The 20,633-nt window shown below is 35.1% G+C and overlaps 1 protein-coding gene across 5 annotated transcripts in view; it reads right to left on the bottom strand.

The window, feature by feature from the left end:
* LOC123552857 (bromodomain and WD repeat-containing protein 3-like) overlaps positions 1 to 20,633 on the bottom strand; it is a 52,581-nt gene that overhangs the window by 7,527 nt on the left and 24,421 nt on the right. For 2 of the 5 annotated variants that reach the window (XM_053541095.1, XM_053541097.1), the window contains exons 19-36: positions 18,371 to 18,517; positions 14,704 to 14,762; positions 14,000 to 14,252; positions 13,383 to 13,643; positions 12,773 to 12,903; positions 12,318 to 12,400; positions 10,761 to 10,872; positions 10,272 to 10,339; positions 9,348 to 9,569; positions 8,191 to 8,330; positions 6,977 to 7,110; positions 6,331 to 6,456; positions 5,258 to 5,402; positions 4,643 to 4,810; positions 3,951 to 4,103; positions 2,624 to 2,659; positions 1,397 to 1,506; positions 276 to 484 (exon numbers count right to left, since the gene is read on the bottom strand). In XM_053541095.1, the coding sequence (XP_053397070.1) occupies positions 276 to 484; positions 1,397 to 1,506; positions 2,624 to 2,659; positions 3,951 to 4,103; positions 4,643 to 4,810; positions 5,258 to 5,402; positions 6,331 to 6,456; positions 6,977 to 7,110; positions 8,191 to 8,330; positions 9,348 to 9,569; positions 10,272 to 10,339; positions 10,761 to 10,872; positions 12,318 to 12,400; positions 12,773 to 12,903; positions 13,383 to 13,643; positions 14,000 to 14,252; positions 14,704 to 14,762; positions 18,371 to 18,517 (2,557 nt within the window). The remainder of the gene's footprint in view (positions 1 to 275; positions 485 to 1,396; positions 1,507 to 2,623; positions 2,660 to 3,950; positions 4,104 to 4,642; positions 4,811 to 5,257; positions 5,403 to 6,330; positions 6,457 to 6,976; positions 7,111 to 8,190; positions 8,331 to 9,347; positions 9,570 to 10,271; positions 10,340 to 10,760; positions 10,873 to 12,317; positions 12,401 to 12,772; positions 12,904 to 13,382; positions 13,644 to 13,999; positions 14,253 to 14,703; positions 14,763 to 18,370; positions 18,518 to 20,633) is intronic. The other 3 variants (XM_053541096.1, XM_053541098.1, XM_053541099.1) reach the window with 3 other exon arrangements.

The raw sequence follows: 20,633 nt of genomic DNA, 5'->3' as shown, positions 1-20,633 counted from the left end.
TCCAAACTCTGATAATTCTGCATGATTTTACTAAACTTTATTCAATAAGCAAGTTATCCTGATCACAAAAACCCATCAGAAATGTATAAGCTTTCACAGATAATTCTGTGCCCACTGATTTCAAACCACTACAAAAGAAAGAACCTGTCAACTTCTGCAAGGGCATAACGTTTCCCTGTTATGTGCAAGAATATCATCAGAAATGGAGGTCAAGTGCTTTAGTATCGTTTCAGCGATTCTGATGAAAAGAATCTAAAATAGTGCCTAGCACTTACCTCTGATTGGACGAGTCCTCGTAAAGTTGCCCTTTGATCTTGGTGAGCCTGCTACATCAACATCGGTATCATCATCTGTTGTACTCTGTGACCTTCCATTTGTGATTCCCGAGGTTCCTGGACGTGTTGTTCTAGAGACACGATGTGTGGGGCGATTCCTGACAGCAATACTGGCAGAGCTCGCCGCTTCCTCATATCTGGGTCTCGTACTAAACATGAACAAAACATATCATCAATATTGATTTCTGTTTGAGAAATAATATATCTAAAACAGTGACATATTTATCAGTGAACAAAATTACTGTTCCGAGTTCAGATGCAAAGGGATTATATCACAAGGACAACTTATTGAGCATCAACTTATTTCCGTCTAAATAAAATGATGGTTATTTAAACCCAGAAAAGTGACATAGTTGGCATTAAATCTCATACCATATTACAGATAAGAATGGCATAGTCTTTATAAAGACATCCAGATAAATAAACTGACACATCTGTGTCAGTCATAAGGCATCATGGTCCAATTACGATACATTTTACCAGAGTAAATTACATGATTAACCACAAGAAAGCCTTGATTGTTTACATTCTTACATGCTCATTGAAATATTATGATAAAGTTATGCTGGAATTCATTTATCCAAGTAGAAACAAAACCAGATGTAATGTTCTCACACACATCCGACTCCACTTCAACCATTGTTTATCACAGACTTATCTCTGTTGTTTTCCAAGCCCGCCCGGTTAGCTCAGTAGGTAGAGCGTTGGTCTACGGATCTCGGGGTCGTGAGTTCGATCCTCAGGCTGGGCGTATGTTCTCCGTGACTATTTGATAAACAACATTGTGTCTGAAATCATTAGTCCTCCACCTCTGATTCATGTGGGGAAGCTGGCAGTTACTTGCGGAGAACAGGTTTGTACTGGTACAGAATCCAGGAACACTGGTTAGGTTAACTGCCCGCCGTTACATGACTGAAATACTGTTGAAAAACGGCGTTAAACCCAAAACAAACGAACAAACACACAAACAAACTGTTGTTTTCCTTCTGTAACTTAACGACGAATCAGATCACGTTAGAATGTATGACCTTAAAAATTCATTTTAAATAAAGTGTACTTACTGGTTAGGAATCTGCTTGCCCTGACGTCGGACTGCTTTCCTCCACGTAGTCATGATTTCTTTCATGCGAGATTCAAACATGGCCGACAGACGTAAAGTCATCGTATAAATCTACAAACAAATATAACAGTATCTGTTCCTGCATACTTGGTATTGTTTCAGAAAACTTATCATATGCATTCTTAGAAGCAAGCAGGTTTGTAAATTCTTTATAGCTACTTCCATAAATCTCAAAAGGCTTTAATTTAAGACATTTTTGTTTTATTGTACAAAAAGGCACTGAATACTAAGAAAATGCAAAATAAGCTTACTTTCAATAATGCACTTCCCATAAATAGATTAATATATCAAAAGTTGGACAGAGTTGACAACATATACTTATAGGTTATAAGTTCTATATCAAGAAATATTCAGTGGAAATATTGTGCAATTTTATTATTCTGTGAAAGAACAAGTGCATATATTTCTCATTGCAAGAATAATCTTTTTATTGCTTATGCATTAATAGAATATAAATAACATGAACTTATTCTTCATTCTGAGTAAAACTGAAAATATTGGCATTAATGAACTTCTCAATGTGACAACACATATGACATCATGCACCCAACAGGAAATTTAAATGTCAGTAAGGAAAAATGAGCCGTGCCATGAGAAAACCAACATAGTGGCTTTGCGACCAGCATGGATCCAGACCAGCATGCGCATCCGCGCAGTCTGGTCAGGATCCATGCTGTTCGCTTTCAAAGCCTATTGCAATTAGAGAAACTGTTAGCGAACAGCATGGATCCTGACCAGACTGCACGGATGCGCAGGCTGGTCTGGATCCATGCTGGTCGCAAACCCACTATGTTGGTTTTCCCATGGCGCGGCTCAAATATTGATGTTTAAGATATTACTGAAACATAACACAGTTTAAATGCGCATGTAATAAAAAAGAGTAAAATGAGGATCAATCAATACTAATAATTATACCACACTAATTTTCTTGTAGTGTCATTCCAATAAATTACACCTTAACCAAAGCATTTCCCACTTTTTTGATCCTTAAAATTTAAAACCCACAAATTCATGTCCAAAAGAAATCTATAGTTCTTTTGGTAAAACCTATAAATGTTATGCTAAAAATAATATGACTTTTCAGTAATAAAGAACACAACAAAACAAGGAAATAAATCCACAAAAACTGAATATACTTTCAATAAACGAAAATTAAAAATTCAAATACCCCTTGCTGAGCCCCTTTCCTGAATTTGGTCATTCTCTAAAAAGAGTTGTAATTTTTTTTATCTTTTTTTTTTTGGGTGAATGGAACGGAGTTAAATTTTTTTTTTTTTTTCACATGGCTTTTCATCACAAAATTCGGAAGAGGCTTCCACCTTAAAATTAGGAAATTAATGTGCGATAACTGCCCTTTTTTTTGCAAAAAAGGCGTTTATTAAATCCAGGTCTTTTGTTCTTCTGTACTAGAGATCTGTAACAGAGGTAGAAATCTGCTGGCTTCCTAATCCAAAAATAAGTTTATTATCTAATTTGTGAAATGTAGTTGCCAATTTTTTTTTTTCTTTTTTCACAACTGGTAAAAAGAGCCTCTTTTTTTCAACTAGGAAGTGGTCGAAACTCAGACTATGTTACATAAGAAAGAAAAACCCTGATTTATATGGTTATGCATTCATACTGTCTAAAATAAAGAACTGCCCAAAAAAACTTAAATAATGATCACCGTATCATGATGTATAAAACTGACTGAAGCCTCTTTAAAGTATTAAAAATCATAACTGAATTAGATTTGAACTTACTTTTGCTGTGTACTACAAAGAATAGTGAAATCTCTGCTATTTCTCCTTAATTTCAATTCTTGACTAATAAAGTTGTTTTCTTTCTATTGATGGAATTATGATACAGAAATTTAAAATGTCTTTTCATACATTCGTATTACAAGATGCCAAACTGATCTACAGTGAACACTTTTTGACAAACAATATGCAAGTATACTTATTTAACCTGGAAGTGATTTAAAATATGTAATTCAAACAACTTTGTATTGATTAATAATGTTGAGCTGCACCATGAGAAAACCACATAGTGCATTTGCGACCAGCATGGATCCAGACCAGCATGCGCATCCCCGCACTCTGGTCAGGATCCATCCTGTTCACTTTCAGAGCCTATTGCAGTTAGAGAAACCATTAGCGAACAGCATGGATCCTGACCAGACTGCGCGTATGTGCAGACTGGTCTGGATCCATGCTGGTCGCAAATGCACTATGTTGGTTTTCTCATGGTGCGGCTCAATTGTAATCAATTAATCAAACTGTCCTGAAGTAGAATGTAAGCAGTAAGCATCTGTTCTTCCTATAAAAGCTAAGCACTTACCCTGCTCAATTTCTATAATGAACTTGTCCATCTTTCAATTTGGACAGTACCATTAACTGTTAAAAGGCGTGCTTATCAAAAAAGATACTGATACATGATAAGGGTTAGTAATGTTTTTCAAATCTGATTTTGGATAATTTTTACACCTTAAGTTTCTCTATCAAACTATCATGCCTTACCTTGGCTCTTTTGTTGGTATTGTAGGTCTTTGAGTTGGAGAAGATCAGCGACATATCTTTCGCAAACAGCTGCGGGGATTTGTAATTACCGTTTTCCAGATTTTCTCTGACGATGCTAAGATCCATTGGAAATTCAATCACATTGTAGTAGTCCTATAGAAAATGTAATTGTAAATACTGACACACATCTCCAAACATTTTTAAAGGTATTTCAGTTTTGTAACGGCAGTCAATTACCCTTTTCAGTCTCCCTGGAGTCCATTCTTCTAATATTTACTTGCTTTTCGTAAGTTACTACAAATCTCCCTTAATAAATCAGAAGTGGGAACAAATGAATCGTGGCAGTGGAGTCATAATGTAGCATTCCACAATTTCTGTATAATTTCGTATTCTCATCACATATTTCCGTATTCCTCATCTGCATATAATGGTTCATACGACCAATGGTTTCAGTGACAGCTGAAAGATGCCGAAATCACATACGGAGAAAACCTAACTGAACGGAAATATCAACTGTCCTTATTGGACAATTATATCATATCATTCAACTGTCAAATCCTAATGAAGAATATTCCCTGCACCCTACATCATCTTCTGATAATGAATTTAATAATTTTCAACATAGCAAAGAACTGATGCTTAGATAAAGAATCTCATAATCTACAAAGCTGTAAAAGCTATAACAAACTTACTTGGTAGGAATTAATATCTACAGGTAGTCGGAATGGTTCCGAGTCCTCACACTGGACAATGGTCTCAAGCAGTTGCTTACACTCAACTTTCCAACCATCTGGATTCAAACCCATAACTGACAGTCTGTGCTTCCTGGTCTGATTAGAGGAACCAGCAGATGCCTCATTCTTGTAAATAAAGAAAAATATTTTGTTTACATTGTCAATGACAAAGTTACAAAAGGGGTAAGCCATAAATCACTGGCAGCAAAATATTTAAAGGCTCTATAAATATCTAGGACACTGTGTTTATCACATATTCTGAAAACAGGATTTACAAAACAGGATTTTATTTTGTGTTTTTCAGTGGTGTATTGAATTGGAACAATGGATTATTTTGAAATGTTCATTGCTCCAAACAGTGAAATTTTCATTATATTATTAATTTAATTTAATAACTAAAATTGAATGTGAAAGAATAAGTATTATAAATAGTAGGAATTTTTTTTACAAAATACACACCTAAAACAACCCATGTAAACGAAGTAACAATTTTATCATAGTCTTTGCTAGCCGTGTTTGCTCAAGAGAGATTGAACTGTAATTGTTTATTTTAATAAATTTAATTATATATACCGATTTTTTCTTGCCAGCAGAGGTACCGGGCGTATCGTAATCTTCTGTCTCCTCACCACTGTCCTCGGAGTCCGAGCTCAGTTGAATGTTACGACCATGCACCATTTTGTTGATCAGCCGACATGCATCAGTACTATTCCTGTCCCTAAAATACATTTTTTTTCCTCTAAAAATTCTCACCCCTAAACAAACTACAATATTTACATTCGCCCTATTCTTTTCCATTGGAAATTATGACGTTCATTTCGTATGAACAGCAAAAGGAAAGGCGTGAAAGTTACGTCATCGCTGCTTAGTGATAACCGGCCGCTGTTTTGACGACGTCCGCGTATAGTCAGGGAGAACGTTCCTTAGATGACGTCGCAGTTGTTCCGTCTGGTTAAATGCCACAAAATATGTGCAATTAATAATATTATCTTGTTTACGAATGGAAAGGAAATATAATATAAATATAAGAAATGAAACTATTTTTTTCGGTGTTCATGCGTAATGAACGACAGAATAGGATCGGCAAATTAAACATGAATCGCTAGTGCGATTCATGGATTTGCCGATCCTATTCTGTCGTTCATTTCACACGAACACCGAAAAAAAACATTTCATTTCTTAAAAGACAGAAAGAAGTCCAGAAAGATACACTACTCACAGTCAGTTAACCTGACCAATGTTTTTCGATACCATACTAGGTGCAACTTTTCTCTAAAAGTATCTTATAACTTCCCTACATGAAGTCTAGGTGGAAGGAGACTATCATTGGACATATTGCTTTTTGTTGAATAATCACTAAGAATACATATACATGTCCAATTTACTTATGTGTATATGTTGGGTTTAACATCACAGTTCATCTGGCAACATTCCAGTGTTTGACGGTGGAGGAAGACCCTAGGCCCCTATCCATGCACTATTTAAGGCATGGACCGGCAACTGGGCAGAACCATCGACCTTTAGTTAGCCAGATGGATGGCTTCCTAACGAGAAAGAATTCTACAACCAAAGCCAGGTTTCGAACCCAGTGGTCTTAGCCACTCTGCCATGGCAGACTCTCTCCTCCAGGTTGCAGAACAACTTACCCTATAAATGTGAGCAAGGCGTCACACAATATTTGAGCACTTTTAACAATCTGTGACCTGGGTTCGTTGAACTTCTTTGCATTCGATTCTATGTATCTAAGGTCAAACTGCAAAGCAGTCACTCTCCTGCAACAAATGCAATGAAATATATATTTTCACATTTATTTTAAAATCATTAAATCAAATTATCTAATATTGACACTAGATTTCGTGGTTATGCCCAAAATGGCTATTTTGTGGGGATATGAATTTGCATATTTCTAGTTTTAAACATAAAATAAATGGGGAATTTTACTTTTTCATTGGGAATCAATTTTGAGGACTGACTCAACCACAAAAATAAGTCATCCATGAATATTAATGAGTTCACCTTGTATAACTATTTCAAAGCCACACCCTTGTTAGGACATGTAAACAATTTCAAATCAAAGTAATACTGCTGTATGATGATAAAACTAGAATGTATTAACATATTAAGAAAATGTTGATTATACACAATATTCTGTTACAAGACTTGTTCTTGACTTGCACCTCCTCGAGTTGCTTGGATAATTATTTAAATTATCAACACAGCAGAATTACTAATCGATCAATCTCAAATTTTTAACAAAAACAACAACCCTATCCGTAACTTCAAAGTATTTACCTATAGAATCTGTTCTCAAGACGTCTTTTGATGGTGTTCAGATCCATGGGGTACTCTATAGACATAGCATAACTAGGGAACACATTGATGTCCACAGGGGTGAGAAATGGTTCTGCTATGGAATGTTCCATCACCTACATATTAGAGTACAAAGAGATTCAATAATCAGATTAACTGTATTCAGTAAATTGTGAAATCATTTCATTTTGCAGGCAAATAATTTTGTGGTTTTGGTATAAACTTCTATTACACTGAGATATGAAATTCATCGATTTTGACCTTTTAACATAAAATAAAATGTGCAAAAAAATTGAGGTTTTGGCTATAACAGCTATTATTTGGAGGTATAAATATTTGGATTTTAACCTTTGAATATAAAACAGGTGAGAATTTTGTTTGTTGGGATTAATTTTGTGAAATGACTGAACTCTGAAATCCATAAAAATTAGTCACGATACTAATCTATCAATACCTGATTCCAGCCATGGACTTATCTTAGCAGTCTATCCTGACCTCATCCCAGGCTTGGACTCAGTATTTTATCCTTACCTTATTCCAGCCATGGACATTTTTATTACATAACATTAGCCTTACCTGATCTCAGCCATGCATTTATTTTATATTCTATCCTTACCTGGTCCCAATCATGGCCATATCTTAACACTCTTTCCTTACCTGATCCTAGCCATTGACATTTCTACTATACAACACTATCCGTACTTGATTCCAACCAGGAACTGCTCTAGGCTAGCACATTACCTTATCATTACCTCTTCCAACCATGCACTTCATCACATTGCCCTATCATTCTACAATCCAAGCTGCAGACTGTTCCATCACATGGGCTTATCCTTACCCGATTCCAAACATAGACTAATCCATCATAAAGGCTTATTACAACTTGATCTAGGACTTTTAAAGAATCTTATTCTTGTCTAACCTGATCCTAGTCATGAATTATTCTATCACCCTTGCTATCCCATACCTGATCCCATCCACAGGCTTTTGTATCACCCTTAGTAGCTATTCCATCCCTGATCCCATCCATGGACTATTCTATCTCACTGACTTATTCTCACCTGATCCCATCCATGAACTATTCTATCACACTGACTTATTCTTACCTGATCCCATCCATGAACTATCCCATCACACTGACTTATTCTTACCTGATCCCATCCATGCACTATTCCATCACACTGACTTATTCTTACCTGATCCCATCCATGGACTATCCTATCACACTCTTCTTCTATATCACCACCTGGCCATTCGCCAGATTTTGGCTTGTACATAAAAGACTTGCGCTCCTCTGCAGTTATCTTGATACTGCCATTCAACTCTCGTGGTTTTCCTGAGGTAAAATAAAAGGAACAGTTAAGAAAGCTGCACTTACTCAGCTCCATGAGAGGTAACTAAATTATTATTTGTAGTTAAATGAATGCGTATAATTAAGAAGTCTATGGACTATATACAAGTGTAAATATCAATTAAAGATTTATTGATACATTGTGTAATAAATGAAAGACTCATTAATAGTACATTTTACAACAATTCAATTTACCTCAAATGTAAAAGGTCAACTTGTAAAGGAACAGTAACAGTAATAGCAGCAGGGTATCCTCAATTATCAAACAATTAATGTCTTTGTGTTGTTTATCTTCTGATTTACCACAGTTCAGAGTTCAGATGTGCATGAACATCCAAGCATCTGAACCATGTACCGTGGTAAATCAGACAACAAATCACAAGATGACATTTTTTTAAAATTTCAAATGAAAACATGGTGATGAAAATTATGTTGAACTTCATTCATCTGAGCAGTCACAAGCCAGGCATCACGTGGCTATTTAACTTCATAACTGATGTCATAATGTTCTCTCAACAGTCTTAGCCTCAACCATTGTTACTGCAGAATATACAACACTTCACTTCCTATAAACTATGCTATACCTCCTTGTTTATCTAATTGACGTAAAAATCAAACCATGTTAGAGTGTTATATAATATAGGTAACTGCAGTCTTCAGTTTTAACTGCAAAGACACAATTTTTCTGGCACATAAAAAACCTGAAGAGGTTTGCTTAGCTATTGATGTCATATTAAAGACTGAAGTTAAACAAACTGAACACCAATGGTACTCAAGTTATCTGAATTTTAAGATGATGTCCGTGTCAAATTAACTCATTCAAATTTTGACTAGAACATCCATTAATTTAATGTTGTAATATTCTTTCTTATTTAAAATATAATGATAAAATCTTTTTTATCTAAGAAAATATATATAGACAACAATAATCATTTACAAAACTACCCTGCTGCCTGGAAACTTTAACAAAAAACACATAACAGGTCAAAGACTCAATCTAACCAATAGTTTTTGGAGTACAAGTTTCCCGACTGGTAAGTCGTGTAAGACCGACTTTAATTCTCTTTTTGACCTTGAGGTCGCAGCAAACTTTGACATTGACCTCCTTATAAAGGTCAGAGATACCAGTTTTCTTTTCCGTGTGGTGATTAAACAGTGCCTTACAATCCGCAATGAAATCCCTAATTTTGGCATGCATAGAGTCTGGATTTAACTCTACAGTTTCTACATTAAAGAAAAATATACACATACAGGAACATATATAATTATGTAAGTAGAAAAAGATATGATCTAGTTAAAAATGAAATACTGATGTTGCTGTTTTGAATCTGTTGACAGAAGATAGTGGAAATTAAAATGATTTGTAACATTCACAGAGATAAAATATAACAGTAGATTTAGGATCTGCTCTTAACTCTAAAAGTGAATGCATGTATTTGACAGACAGATGAATGAATGGGTGGAAGGAATAAACAAATGAATGAATAAATGAATGAATGAAATGAACCAAATGAATGAATAACAAATAGAAAGATGAACATGAGCAAGTGGTAAATAGATGGTTGAACGAATGAATGATGAATACAGATGAATGAAAGTACGGAAATGAATGAATGGACATTTCAATTGAATTTGGTCCTTTGGTGGCTGCAATTGTGCTTTAACAATGAAAGAAAAATTTTGGCAATATGTAAGAGATTGGATTAACAGCTTGCCTTGCTGGCAACTCAAGTACAAGTATCTGTTTGTAAGCACAGGCAGACTGGCAGACAGATCAATGGCTTTTGTTTGTGGATGGACGGAATCTCACACAAGGTGAACTAAAGGGCAAGCAAAAACTACAATAGCAAAATAAATGATGAAATGAGGTGAGGGCAAGAATGCAGGAGAAAAGAGAAACAGCAGACAATATGGTGCAATACTTACTGAGCCAGCCATCTGAGAAAGGTTCCATGTCCCAGGGACTCAGGTTTTCCTTCTCAGAATTGTCCCATCTGAAACAAAACAACAGTAAATGTTATCTTAAATTTTTAAAATTTTAAACAGAAAAAAACGAACATTTCATTGGCCAGAACTTAACATAAGAAAATTTAAATATTGTGCCATAAAACTGACATTACAAAAATATAAAGATTAACTGCCATCTCTGGGGACCTTTAGAATGGTGTACATTTTTTGTATAACTTATTTCTAGATTTTGCATAACAGAGCCAAAATTCTCATAAAAATCTTGTTACAGTACTGGTGGTTCTAACAGAGATCACTTAAAACAGCAGACTCGAGTTCCCAAACAGGTCTTGAACCTAAGACGACAAAATTTCCCAGTTTTTCTTCACATTCAACATAAATAAATTAATAACTTCCACTACAAAGCCTCAAAGGATCTTTAATTAATCTGTTTTAAGAACCGAGTACCTGACTTTGAAGCACTGGAACATACAGTCTGGATATTCTTTCTGGTGTGGAACTTGAGCCTCTATAACCCCTATCCACCAGGAGTCATCTATTACAGACCGAAATCTATCACCTGTACAAATAATGATAAATGTAAATTTATAAAAATTGAGCCACGCCATGGGAAAACCAACACAGTGGGATTGCGACCAGCATGGATCCAGACCAGCCTGCGCATCAGCGCAGTCTGGTCAGGATCCATGCTGTTCGCTTTCAAAGCCTATAGTAATTGGAGAAACTGTTAAGCAAACAGCATGGACCCTGACCAGACTGTGCAGATGCGCAGGCTGGTCTGGATCCATGCTGGTCGCAAACCCACTATGTTGGTTTTCCCATGGCGCGGCTCAAGTTCAAATATTCTGTACCCTGTAAGTAATAGACATTACCAAGAATCTCAAGGAAACAGATTTGATCCCACGGTGAGGAAAACTGTTTTCTTGCATGCCTGACAGAAATTTCCCATGTTTTTGCTGATGCCGGAAAATTACTCTCGCACTCAATATGCTGTAATTTAGGAATGAAAGCGTAAATTCATACACTACTACAATAAAATAGTGCTTAGAATAAAAGCATTTCTTTGCAAGGAAAAAGAAACTATATGAGCCGCACCATGAGAAAACCAACATAGTGGCTTTGCGACCAGTATGGATCCAGACCAGCCTGCACATCCGCGCAGTCTGGTCAGGATCCATGCTATTCCCTAACAGTTTCTCTAATTGCAATAGACTTTGAAAGCGAACAGCATGGATCCTGACCAGACTGTACGGGTGCGCAGGCTGGTCTGGATCCATGCTGGTCGCAAAGCCACTATGTTGGTTTTCTCATGGGGCGGCTTGTATTTGGTTGTATGATGCTGATTTTGCAGGGCCTCATTACAGCACAGAGTTACTATTGAGCCAGATATGTTACCCCTTGTTCTGCCTTTGCGACCAGTGCAGACCAAGATCAGCCTGATGGTGGTCTCCACTGTTCCCCATTCAGTCAGAATCTTTTTGGTTAGCATGCATTTTAACAGTTAATGGTACTGTCCAAATTGAAAGATGGACAGGTTCATTATAGAAATTTAGCAGGGTAAGGGTTAATTCCAACCTTAAACCATTACGAGTCTTATATTCCAAAAATTGGACTAAAGTAAGAATCAAATAAGCACAAAGCTTTCATTAAAAAAAAAAAAAAAAAAAAAAAAAAAAAAAAAGGAATAAATTTTCTAAATGTATCTCAATGTCTGCATCATATCCTGTAAAAGCAGAAATTTTAACGAGGGTTTAATTTTCGCTATATTTGCGAGGTCCTACATCTCATGAAAATTAATCCTTGTGTAAATATTCACCATAAGTGTAATTCTAATTCAAGCAGGATACCATTTTTGCAATTTCGCAAATATTACACCTCGCAAACATACTCAAAATTTCAAATTAATGAAATTTTCACCCCGCAAAAATATGTGCGTTTACAGAAATTGACGTAATTTCAAGATTAATGGACTAAAATGCAAAGCTTGTGAAAAACAGAACTGACCTGGCTTCCAGTTTCTGGACATTGCAATGTCATAGTTCTGTTTGAGCACTAGAAAATCCACAACATCTGGCATGTCATGGTATCTAAAATATTTAATATAAAAGATTAAAAGAGAAGTTTTTATAATGCAATGCATACACAAGATGACATTTATAAGCAGGGCAATTTTCCTTTCTGTTTGTCAGGTCCAGGCTTTGTCTATGTTATATGGCTAAATGGTGTTATGCCATGACTTCCGGTTGATCAAATATGTACAAGTACCTTTAATGTGATATGCAGATTAAAATATATGGTTTTATAAAACTTCTAGTATTTATGAAAAATTTGACTACGTGGATGAAAAACCATATCAACCATTCACTTCAAAACCAAAATTACAAAGTATAAATTTTTGTCTTGCAGCAGTGTATCAGAAGTAAAACTACCACAGAAAGATAAAATGATAAAAAACTTACCTGATACTGAAAGAACCACCTGAATTTTTCAGGGTAGATGGGTCAATATAGTTCAGCTTCAGACAACACAGCCGGACGCCACATTTGAGCATCTCGTACCGGATACCAACTATCCGAACCAACTCCTGCTCCTTGTAAAAAAAAAAGTGAAAATAAGTCTTCTGAAAATAATTAGGAACTTAAAGATAAAAGGAAAAAGGTTTAACAGTAAGAGTTGGCAACTTTTGTTAAAAACTGCTACACATCCTGTGTATCACAGTACTTTAATATGCATGGAAAATCTTCAATTGGCGTAAATTCTTAAGATATTCCTGACTTTTTTATCTCTATGTCATCCATCCTTTGACTTAAAGCTGTCAAACATTGGATGTTTATTACACCACAAGGACATATCACTTGACAGATGCTGACAGAGATTAAGAATGAAGTCAAGAATGGCTGTGAAAGAATCTGGTAACACCTAAGAAACAGGCAAATTTTTCAATGAGAAGTTATGAATAATTTTGTACGGTTTGAAAATATCAAACATAAATTTAACAACACATATTTGTGTCAATTTAATTTTTTTCTTATTTCATTCACAAAATACTGAATTATATTAAATATATACCCTGAGTCTAGGATATTTGTGCCAAGCCTGGTTTTTGTTTGGGTCTAAATGATAAACTTTCCGTCTTACAACCTCCTTCACGTAGAACTCATGACCTTGACGAAAATACATGACTTCATCACCCATTTGTGGAAAGTATGGCTGTTTACGTGGAACAACATCAGTCAGCCAATCAGGAGGCCGAAATATTCTTAGCAGTTCTTGAATCTCTTCTGGCGACTTTCCCGGCAATGCAGCTGCTTCATGTGCCGTCTGCTTCTGCTGCAAGATCAGGTTAAGAGTTGAAATGAAGTTTACAAACAATACCTATTCCACTGCTTTGAAGTTACACTAGAAAATCAGCATGGGGACGCAGACCACAATTAACAAACATGAGAATTTTGTATTCTCCGTCTTAAAAAAGCTTCTTCAAACCAACATTTTTATGTGAAAAGTCACATCATGTGTGCGCCAGCTCTTATATTCAACTGCTGTGATTACAATATTTTTTACTAATATTGACAAACATTGGCAAATCTTAGCCTCTCCTTCTATATTTCAGTCAAAAAGGAGTCAGTAACTTTTTATCACATTTTACTTTACTAACTCACTATGTCTGACAATGTATATATGCAAACCTTTCCTCCTCGTTTTCGCTTAACTTTCTTTGTGGCTTGTTTATCTTGTTTTTTTGGTGCCTTGCCTCTGGACTGACTTCCCTCCCGACTACCTGGTGTCTGTTCTCGGCTTCCTCGAGGCGTTGGCTCTTCCTCTTCCGAACTTTCTGACGATGTGTATCGCTTACGTTTTCTCGCACGTGTGGATTTCCTCTTTGGCGGTTCAAGATTAATGCTTGTCTCCACACACCAGTCAGAGTATTCGCTGGAATCACTGAAATGGATACAAATTAAATCGTAAAAAATGAGTTTGAGTGACTACACAGTAAGGGAATTTTACTTTGATTCTTAATCAAATAGCATTTTTTAATCCTACATGTAACTCATCAACTTCCTCAATAAAGACAGAATTCATTCATCACTCTAACATTAAAACAACAAAAGCTTTTTTTGAATTACTAAGTCTAAAAACTTTCAAAACCAAGATCTTTCTTACTAGCACTTTTAAATGAATTGTTAACTAACATAGTATGTTTTTACTGGTAACCATCGTCAAATGAAAGATTTTACATCAAAAATTAGGTTTCTCGTTTATACTTTGCAAGCGATTGGAAGAAGGTGACCTTAAACACTCAGTCACAGGAGCCACAACTCAGCAAGTTACTGAGTAAAGCTTAAAAATCTTCATGTGAATTTTCATACTAAGAGAATGTGTAAAAACTCACTCAACGTCAAGGTAAGTGTCATCCTCCTCCCATATGTCAGAGCCTAATTCCTCCTCAACCTGAAAGTATCAATAAGAAACTCAACATGTATCCTAACAAACAAGAATGATGTAAACATTGTATGACATAAATGTTCTCCAAATAGCTTCATGACGAATATTAGAAGTCTTCTAAAAAAAAAATAATTTGACATGAACTTCGTGACATATTGATCATGCCCACTTCATGTTGATGATGTACACTACCAAAATTTATCTAAATGTTAGGACACCCCTTACTTTTGGGACACCCTTAAACTTTGCGAAAAAAAAAAAATTTCTTACATCTGGGACAGAAAATTTCTTGAATATTTTCTGTTTTCATAAGGTAAGCTGTGTTAAGGATGTACAAGCGGATTTTTTCTAACGTAAAGAATTTTTTTATACTCTGTGAGCTTGAAGAACATTAGTTTCTAAGACAAACAAGAGCAGAAAAAACATAGGTCACCGAACTCGTTTTAATTTTATAGGGCATTTTCTTCACCCACTGCTTAAGTATTTCTGAAATTTTGTAAAATTAGAAAAATGGTGGTACTATATAACACATATAATATCCTACTTAATCTTATAGGGATTTCAGGTCTTACAGGTTAACATGAATATACCGTGATGTCAGTATTATATAAGCATAAATGTCACTAACAAGTCTCTTTAATTTTTACATGTTGACATAATTACCCCACCCACATTATTTTCAATGGAAAAAACGTATTTAGATCTACAAAAAAAATTCTGACGTTAAGATTTTCAAAATATTTTGCAGCATTAAAGACACACAAAAATGCTTCAAAATGAAAAGAAAAAAACTTGAGGTCACCGTGCATCTAAGAGATTTATTAAGAAAAAACTGCTAAAAAATGGTGAATTTTGATATTTTTTGTTCTTTTTGTTTTTATCTATATTTTCTAGATAATATAAAGTGCTATCTTGAAATCTTTTATTTTATTTATAGCTTAACATTATATGTATCAGTCAGAAAAATATCAAAACCAAACCTGATCTACTTTAATAGATATTTGAAATTACCTACCCCTACCCCATTGTAAATCTTACGTTAATTTTAGGCAAATGCCAGCCAAAAATAAGGGTGAAATTTTTTTTTCGCAAAAAGGCATAATATATTTGGTTAAATGGTACATTTTGAGCCATATTTTAATTATTTAGCATTAATTTTTGGCAAAAATTTTGTTAGAAAGCAATATTCGAAGAAACATTTTTCAAAATGGCGGATATCCTGAAAAAAACGCTCGTACATCCTTAAGTTTCATTTTAAATTAAAGTGAAACTGGTGGAGGAGTTGAGTACACAAGGTACAGATACTACAAAAGTCCAAAAATCTAGGTATAACTCAAAATGCACGATTGGACATGGAAGTTCCAGCAGTATGTGCATGTTTTTTCCATGTTGATGATGTATAAGCCAAGTTTAATTTGAACTGGATGAAAACTGTAAGGCTAGCCTAGTAGACAAGGAATAGATGACACTGAATTATTGTTAAATCCAAAAGGCATAACATGAAAAAAATGGACATGAAAGTCTCAACAAGAAGGCCATGATGGCCCTATATCGCTCACCTGTTATCATTGCACTTGAGGACAAGAAGGTCCTCAGAAAAAATATCAAAGTCCAAAGCACAGGAACAACAAAGGGAAAAAATTTAACCAAAAAGAAAAAAAAAATTCTTACAAGGTATAGATATGTCAAAATACACCTAAAAATTGGAGGTACCATCCATGTTGTACCACACAAAAGTAGTCTCGGTTTTTCCCTACGGCCAATAATAAAAAAGTTACTAAAAATAAGCTATTTATAGTAACGTAAAAGGGAAGTAATTAAAAAAAAATATTGTAAGTAAACAAAGAAGGATCTGCCAAATAGATCTGTTAACATAAATGAAATTTCAGATCAGTATCTTCATTAGTTATGGAGATATACCCATTTTAATTTCAAAAATAAAGGGAGGTAATTTGACATAAAATCAGTCCATAGTTATCTACCCTGATTGTCTCAGTCCAACTAATAACAATAATGAAATTTCAAATAAGTCCTGTAAGTACTTACTGATATAAATCCATTTTGATTACAATCAGGGGAGGTAATCAGACATAAAATAACTCTGGAACCTATGATTGGATCTGATTTGTCATGGAATCCAAGATTTATTGTTGCTGAAGATATTTTGGAAGTTTGTATCAAATCAAACCATAAATGAAGTCTCTATATGGCTGCAACAGCCAAAATAGCAAATTTTGGACTATTAAGGGACCATAACTCTGGAACCAATGACGGAATCTGGCCAGTTCAAGAAAGGCATCAATGTCTTGTGGTGATACAAGTTGTGTGCAAGTTTGGTTAAAATCAAATCATAAATGAAGCTGCTATTGTGCAGACAAGGTCAAAATAGCCAATTTTGGCCCTTTCAGGGGCCATAACTCTGGAACCCATTACGGGATCTGGCCAGATCAAGAAAGGAACCGAGATCTTATGGTGACACAAGTTTTGTGCAAGTTTGATTAAATTCAAATCATAAATGAAGCTGCTATTGTGCAGACAAGGTCAAAATAGCCAATTTTGGCCCTTTCAGGGGCCATCACTCTGGAACCCATAATGGAATCTCGCCAGTTCAAGAAAGGAACCAAGATCTTATGGTGATACAAGTTGTGTGCAAGTTTGGTTAAAATAAAATCATAACTGAAGCTGCTATTGTGCAGACAAGGTCAAAATAGCTAATTCTGGCCCTTTCAGGGGCCATAACTCTGGAACCCTTAAAGGAATCTGGCCAGTTCAAGAAAGGAACCAAGATCTCATGGTGATACAAGTTGTGTGCCAGTTTGGTAAAAATCAAATCATAAATAAAGCTGCTATTGTGCAGACAAGGTCAAAATAGCTAATTTTGGCCCTTTCAGGGGCCATAACTCTGGAACCCATAATGGGATCTGGCCAGTTCAAAAAAGGAACCGTGATCTTATGGTGATACAAGTTGTATGCAAGTTTGGTTAAAATAAAATCATAAATGAAACCACTATCGTGCAGACAAGGAATTGTTGACGCACGGACGGACGGACTGACGACGGGTGATCACAAAAGCTCACCTTGTCACTATGTGACAGGTGAGCTAATAAAATGCCCATGTTAATTTCATAGTGTCAATGTATACAAAGTTTCATCTGAATTGGATGGAAACTGTAGGTAAAGTTGAGTACACAAGTGTGACAGACAGAGGGATGGACAGGCAATTCAAACAATATATGTCTCTTGGTTCTTCTGCATCAGGGTCATCACAATTATTTAACATAATGAATACTTTAGAGAGTAGCTAATAAATTTATGGCATTCTCGCTGAATTAAAAAAATCCAACTTCACATGACTTGACAAAACGAAATATAGATAACGAAAACCTTGCATTTGTTTAATCAGAAACAATTAAGGCAGGCACTTTAATAGCCTAGGCTATGATGCAAAATCTCTTTCAAATATGAAGTAATTTTAAATTATGTATACACTAGTCTGTATCTTCCAAACCTTAATATGTGGAATTAAGTTTACTGTATATAAATTCAGCTACAATATAACAATCTTGAACTAAACATAAATCTAATCATGGCTTTTGCTAATAATTAATTCTAACCTCTTCATCAGTGTCATAGAGAGCACGCCTTGTCAGACGGTTGGTCACAGCATCTTCATTATCCGCTCCGGCACGTGTGGAATATCCGTGCTTTGTAGATCTCTTTTTTTTCTTACGAGTCTGAATTCCCGTATCACTGGGCTCATCCTTTTATAAAAGCAATTTAAAACATGTTTAGCTCCTACATTGAAGAACTGAATAAATAAATTAATATGTATACTTTTTAAAAGACTAGTTTCTGATTTCTGCTGTTTTCGTGAAAGTGAATTTAACAAGAGCACCGCCATGCGGGTGCTGACGCTCATCTGATTTTTTTTGTATAATAGAAATATTGTCCTACCCATGATTTTCTAAGTCTAAAAAGGGCCATCATTCTTGCAAAAAGCAGGATAGAGTTATGTTTCTTGATGTACAGTGTCCACTTATGATTGTGAAAAACTGTTGCAAGTTTTAAAGCAATAGCTTTGATAGTTTATGAGAAAAATTGCCTTAAACATAATACTCAACCAAGAAAATGATTTTCTAAGTCCAAAAGGGGCAATAATTATTGACAAAAAGCAGGATGGAGTTATGTTGCTTGCTGTACAGGGTCAGCTTATGATGGTGAACAAGTGTTGCAAGTTTCAAAGCAATAGCTTTGATAGTTTAAGAGAAAAAGTTGACCTAAACATAAAACTTAACCAAGAAAACTGATATTTTCTAAGTCCAAAAGGGGCCATAAATCTTGCAAAAAGCAGGATGGAGTTATGTTTCTTGCTGTACAGGGTCAGCTTATGATGGTGAACAAGTGTTGCAAGTTTTAAAGCAATAGCTTTGATAGTTTAGGATAAAAGCTGACCTAAACATAAAACTTAACCAAGAAAACTGATTTTCTAAGTCCAAAAGGGGCAATAATTCTTGCAAAAAGCAAGATGGAGTTATGTTTCTTGATGTACAGGGTCTGCTTATGATGGTGAACAAGTATTCCAAGTTTCAAAGCAATAGCTTTGATAGTTTAGGAGAAAAGTTGACCTAAACATAAAACTTAACCAAGAAATCTGATATTTTCTAAGTACAAAAGGGGCCATAAATCTTGCAAAAAGCAAGATGGAGTTATGTTTCTTGCTATACAGGGTCAGCTTATGATGGTGAACAAGTCTTCCAAGTTTCAAAGCAATAGCTTTGATAGTTTAGGAGAAAAGCTGACCTAAACATAAAACTTAACCAGGCAACGCCGACGCCGACGCCGACAACCGCTCAAGTGATGACAATAACTCATCATTTTTTTTCAAAAAATCAGATGAGCTAAAAACAAAATACCACTCAACTTTAAAACAAGACTTAGTGTATCTTTGTTTTTCATGGATGACTGATGTTGTCTCAGTTATAAATTTGTGACTATAGAATACTGTTTTAAGAAATGAATGGCAAACTAAAACAGAAATGAAAATTATGACTGATCTGGGATGCAAGAAGCTTAAATGTGTCCTACAATAATACGATAGTATCAATCTATGATGACACACCTAACTATACTATAAAGTATATAATGTGCATGCAAAGTAGGTAAGTACTAACATTATGTGTTATGTTCTGACTTTAAATGTTACTTTCCTTTATTCATTATTGGGTTTAACCCATCTTTTTTAAAAAATATGTATTTCAGTTATGCAGTGACTGTCACTTAACCAACTAAGTGTTCCTTGATTCTGTACCAGAACTGACCTGTTCTCTGCAAGATACAGACAACTTCTCCACATGACTCAGAGGTGGTGGAGGAATAACTACAGACACAATGTCTTTTATCAAATCATCACAACATACACCTCCCCAAGGACTTCACCAGACACCTCTTTATACATAATCTTATCCTATTTACTGAGCTAACATGGCAGGTTCTCAATAAAATAATATAGGTATAATATTATGCCAGTGAAGATTGGAGACTTGATAATTGAAAATCTAAAATCGTTTCTCAACAAACCATTTTGACCAAACATTTTATACCCATGAAATGGAATAATTTCACAATACCAGTTTCGAGACCGGTCTGCAACTTTAGCTTCATAACATTGGACAATGTTCTACCAGTCTGTACTTCAATGCCTAAATTTAGATCGTTATAACTGTAAGCTACAATGCCTAACTTGGTTATGCAATCTGAAGTTAGCTATTTAACACACTAAGATGTAATACCTAACTTTATGATAACTCCTACCAAATATTCATATGCAAGATAACCTTTGTACCGAAATGCAAGAGATACTACTCAAAACATATTTAA

The sequence above is a fragment of the Mercenaria mercenaria genome, chromosome 4 (assembly GCF_021730395.1).
Source record: "Mercenaria mercenaria strain notata chromosome 4, MADL_Memer_1, whole genome shotgun sequence".
NCBI classification, from domain to species: domain Eukaryota; kingdom Metazoa; phylum Mollusca; class Bivalvia; order Venerida; family Veneridae; genus Mercenaria; species Mercenaria mercenaria.
Note: the sequence above shows the minus strand (reverse complement) of the source record. Positions and strands in the feature narration are given on the sequence as shown.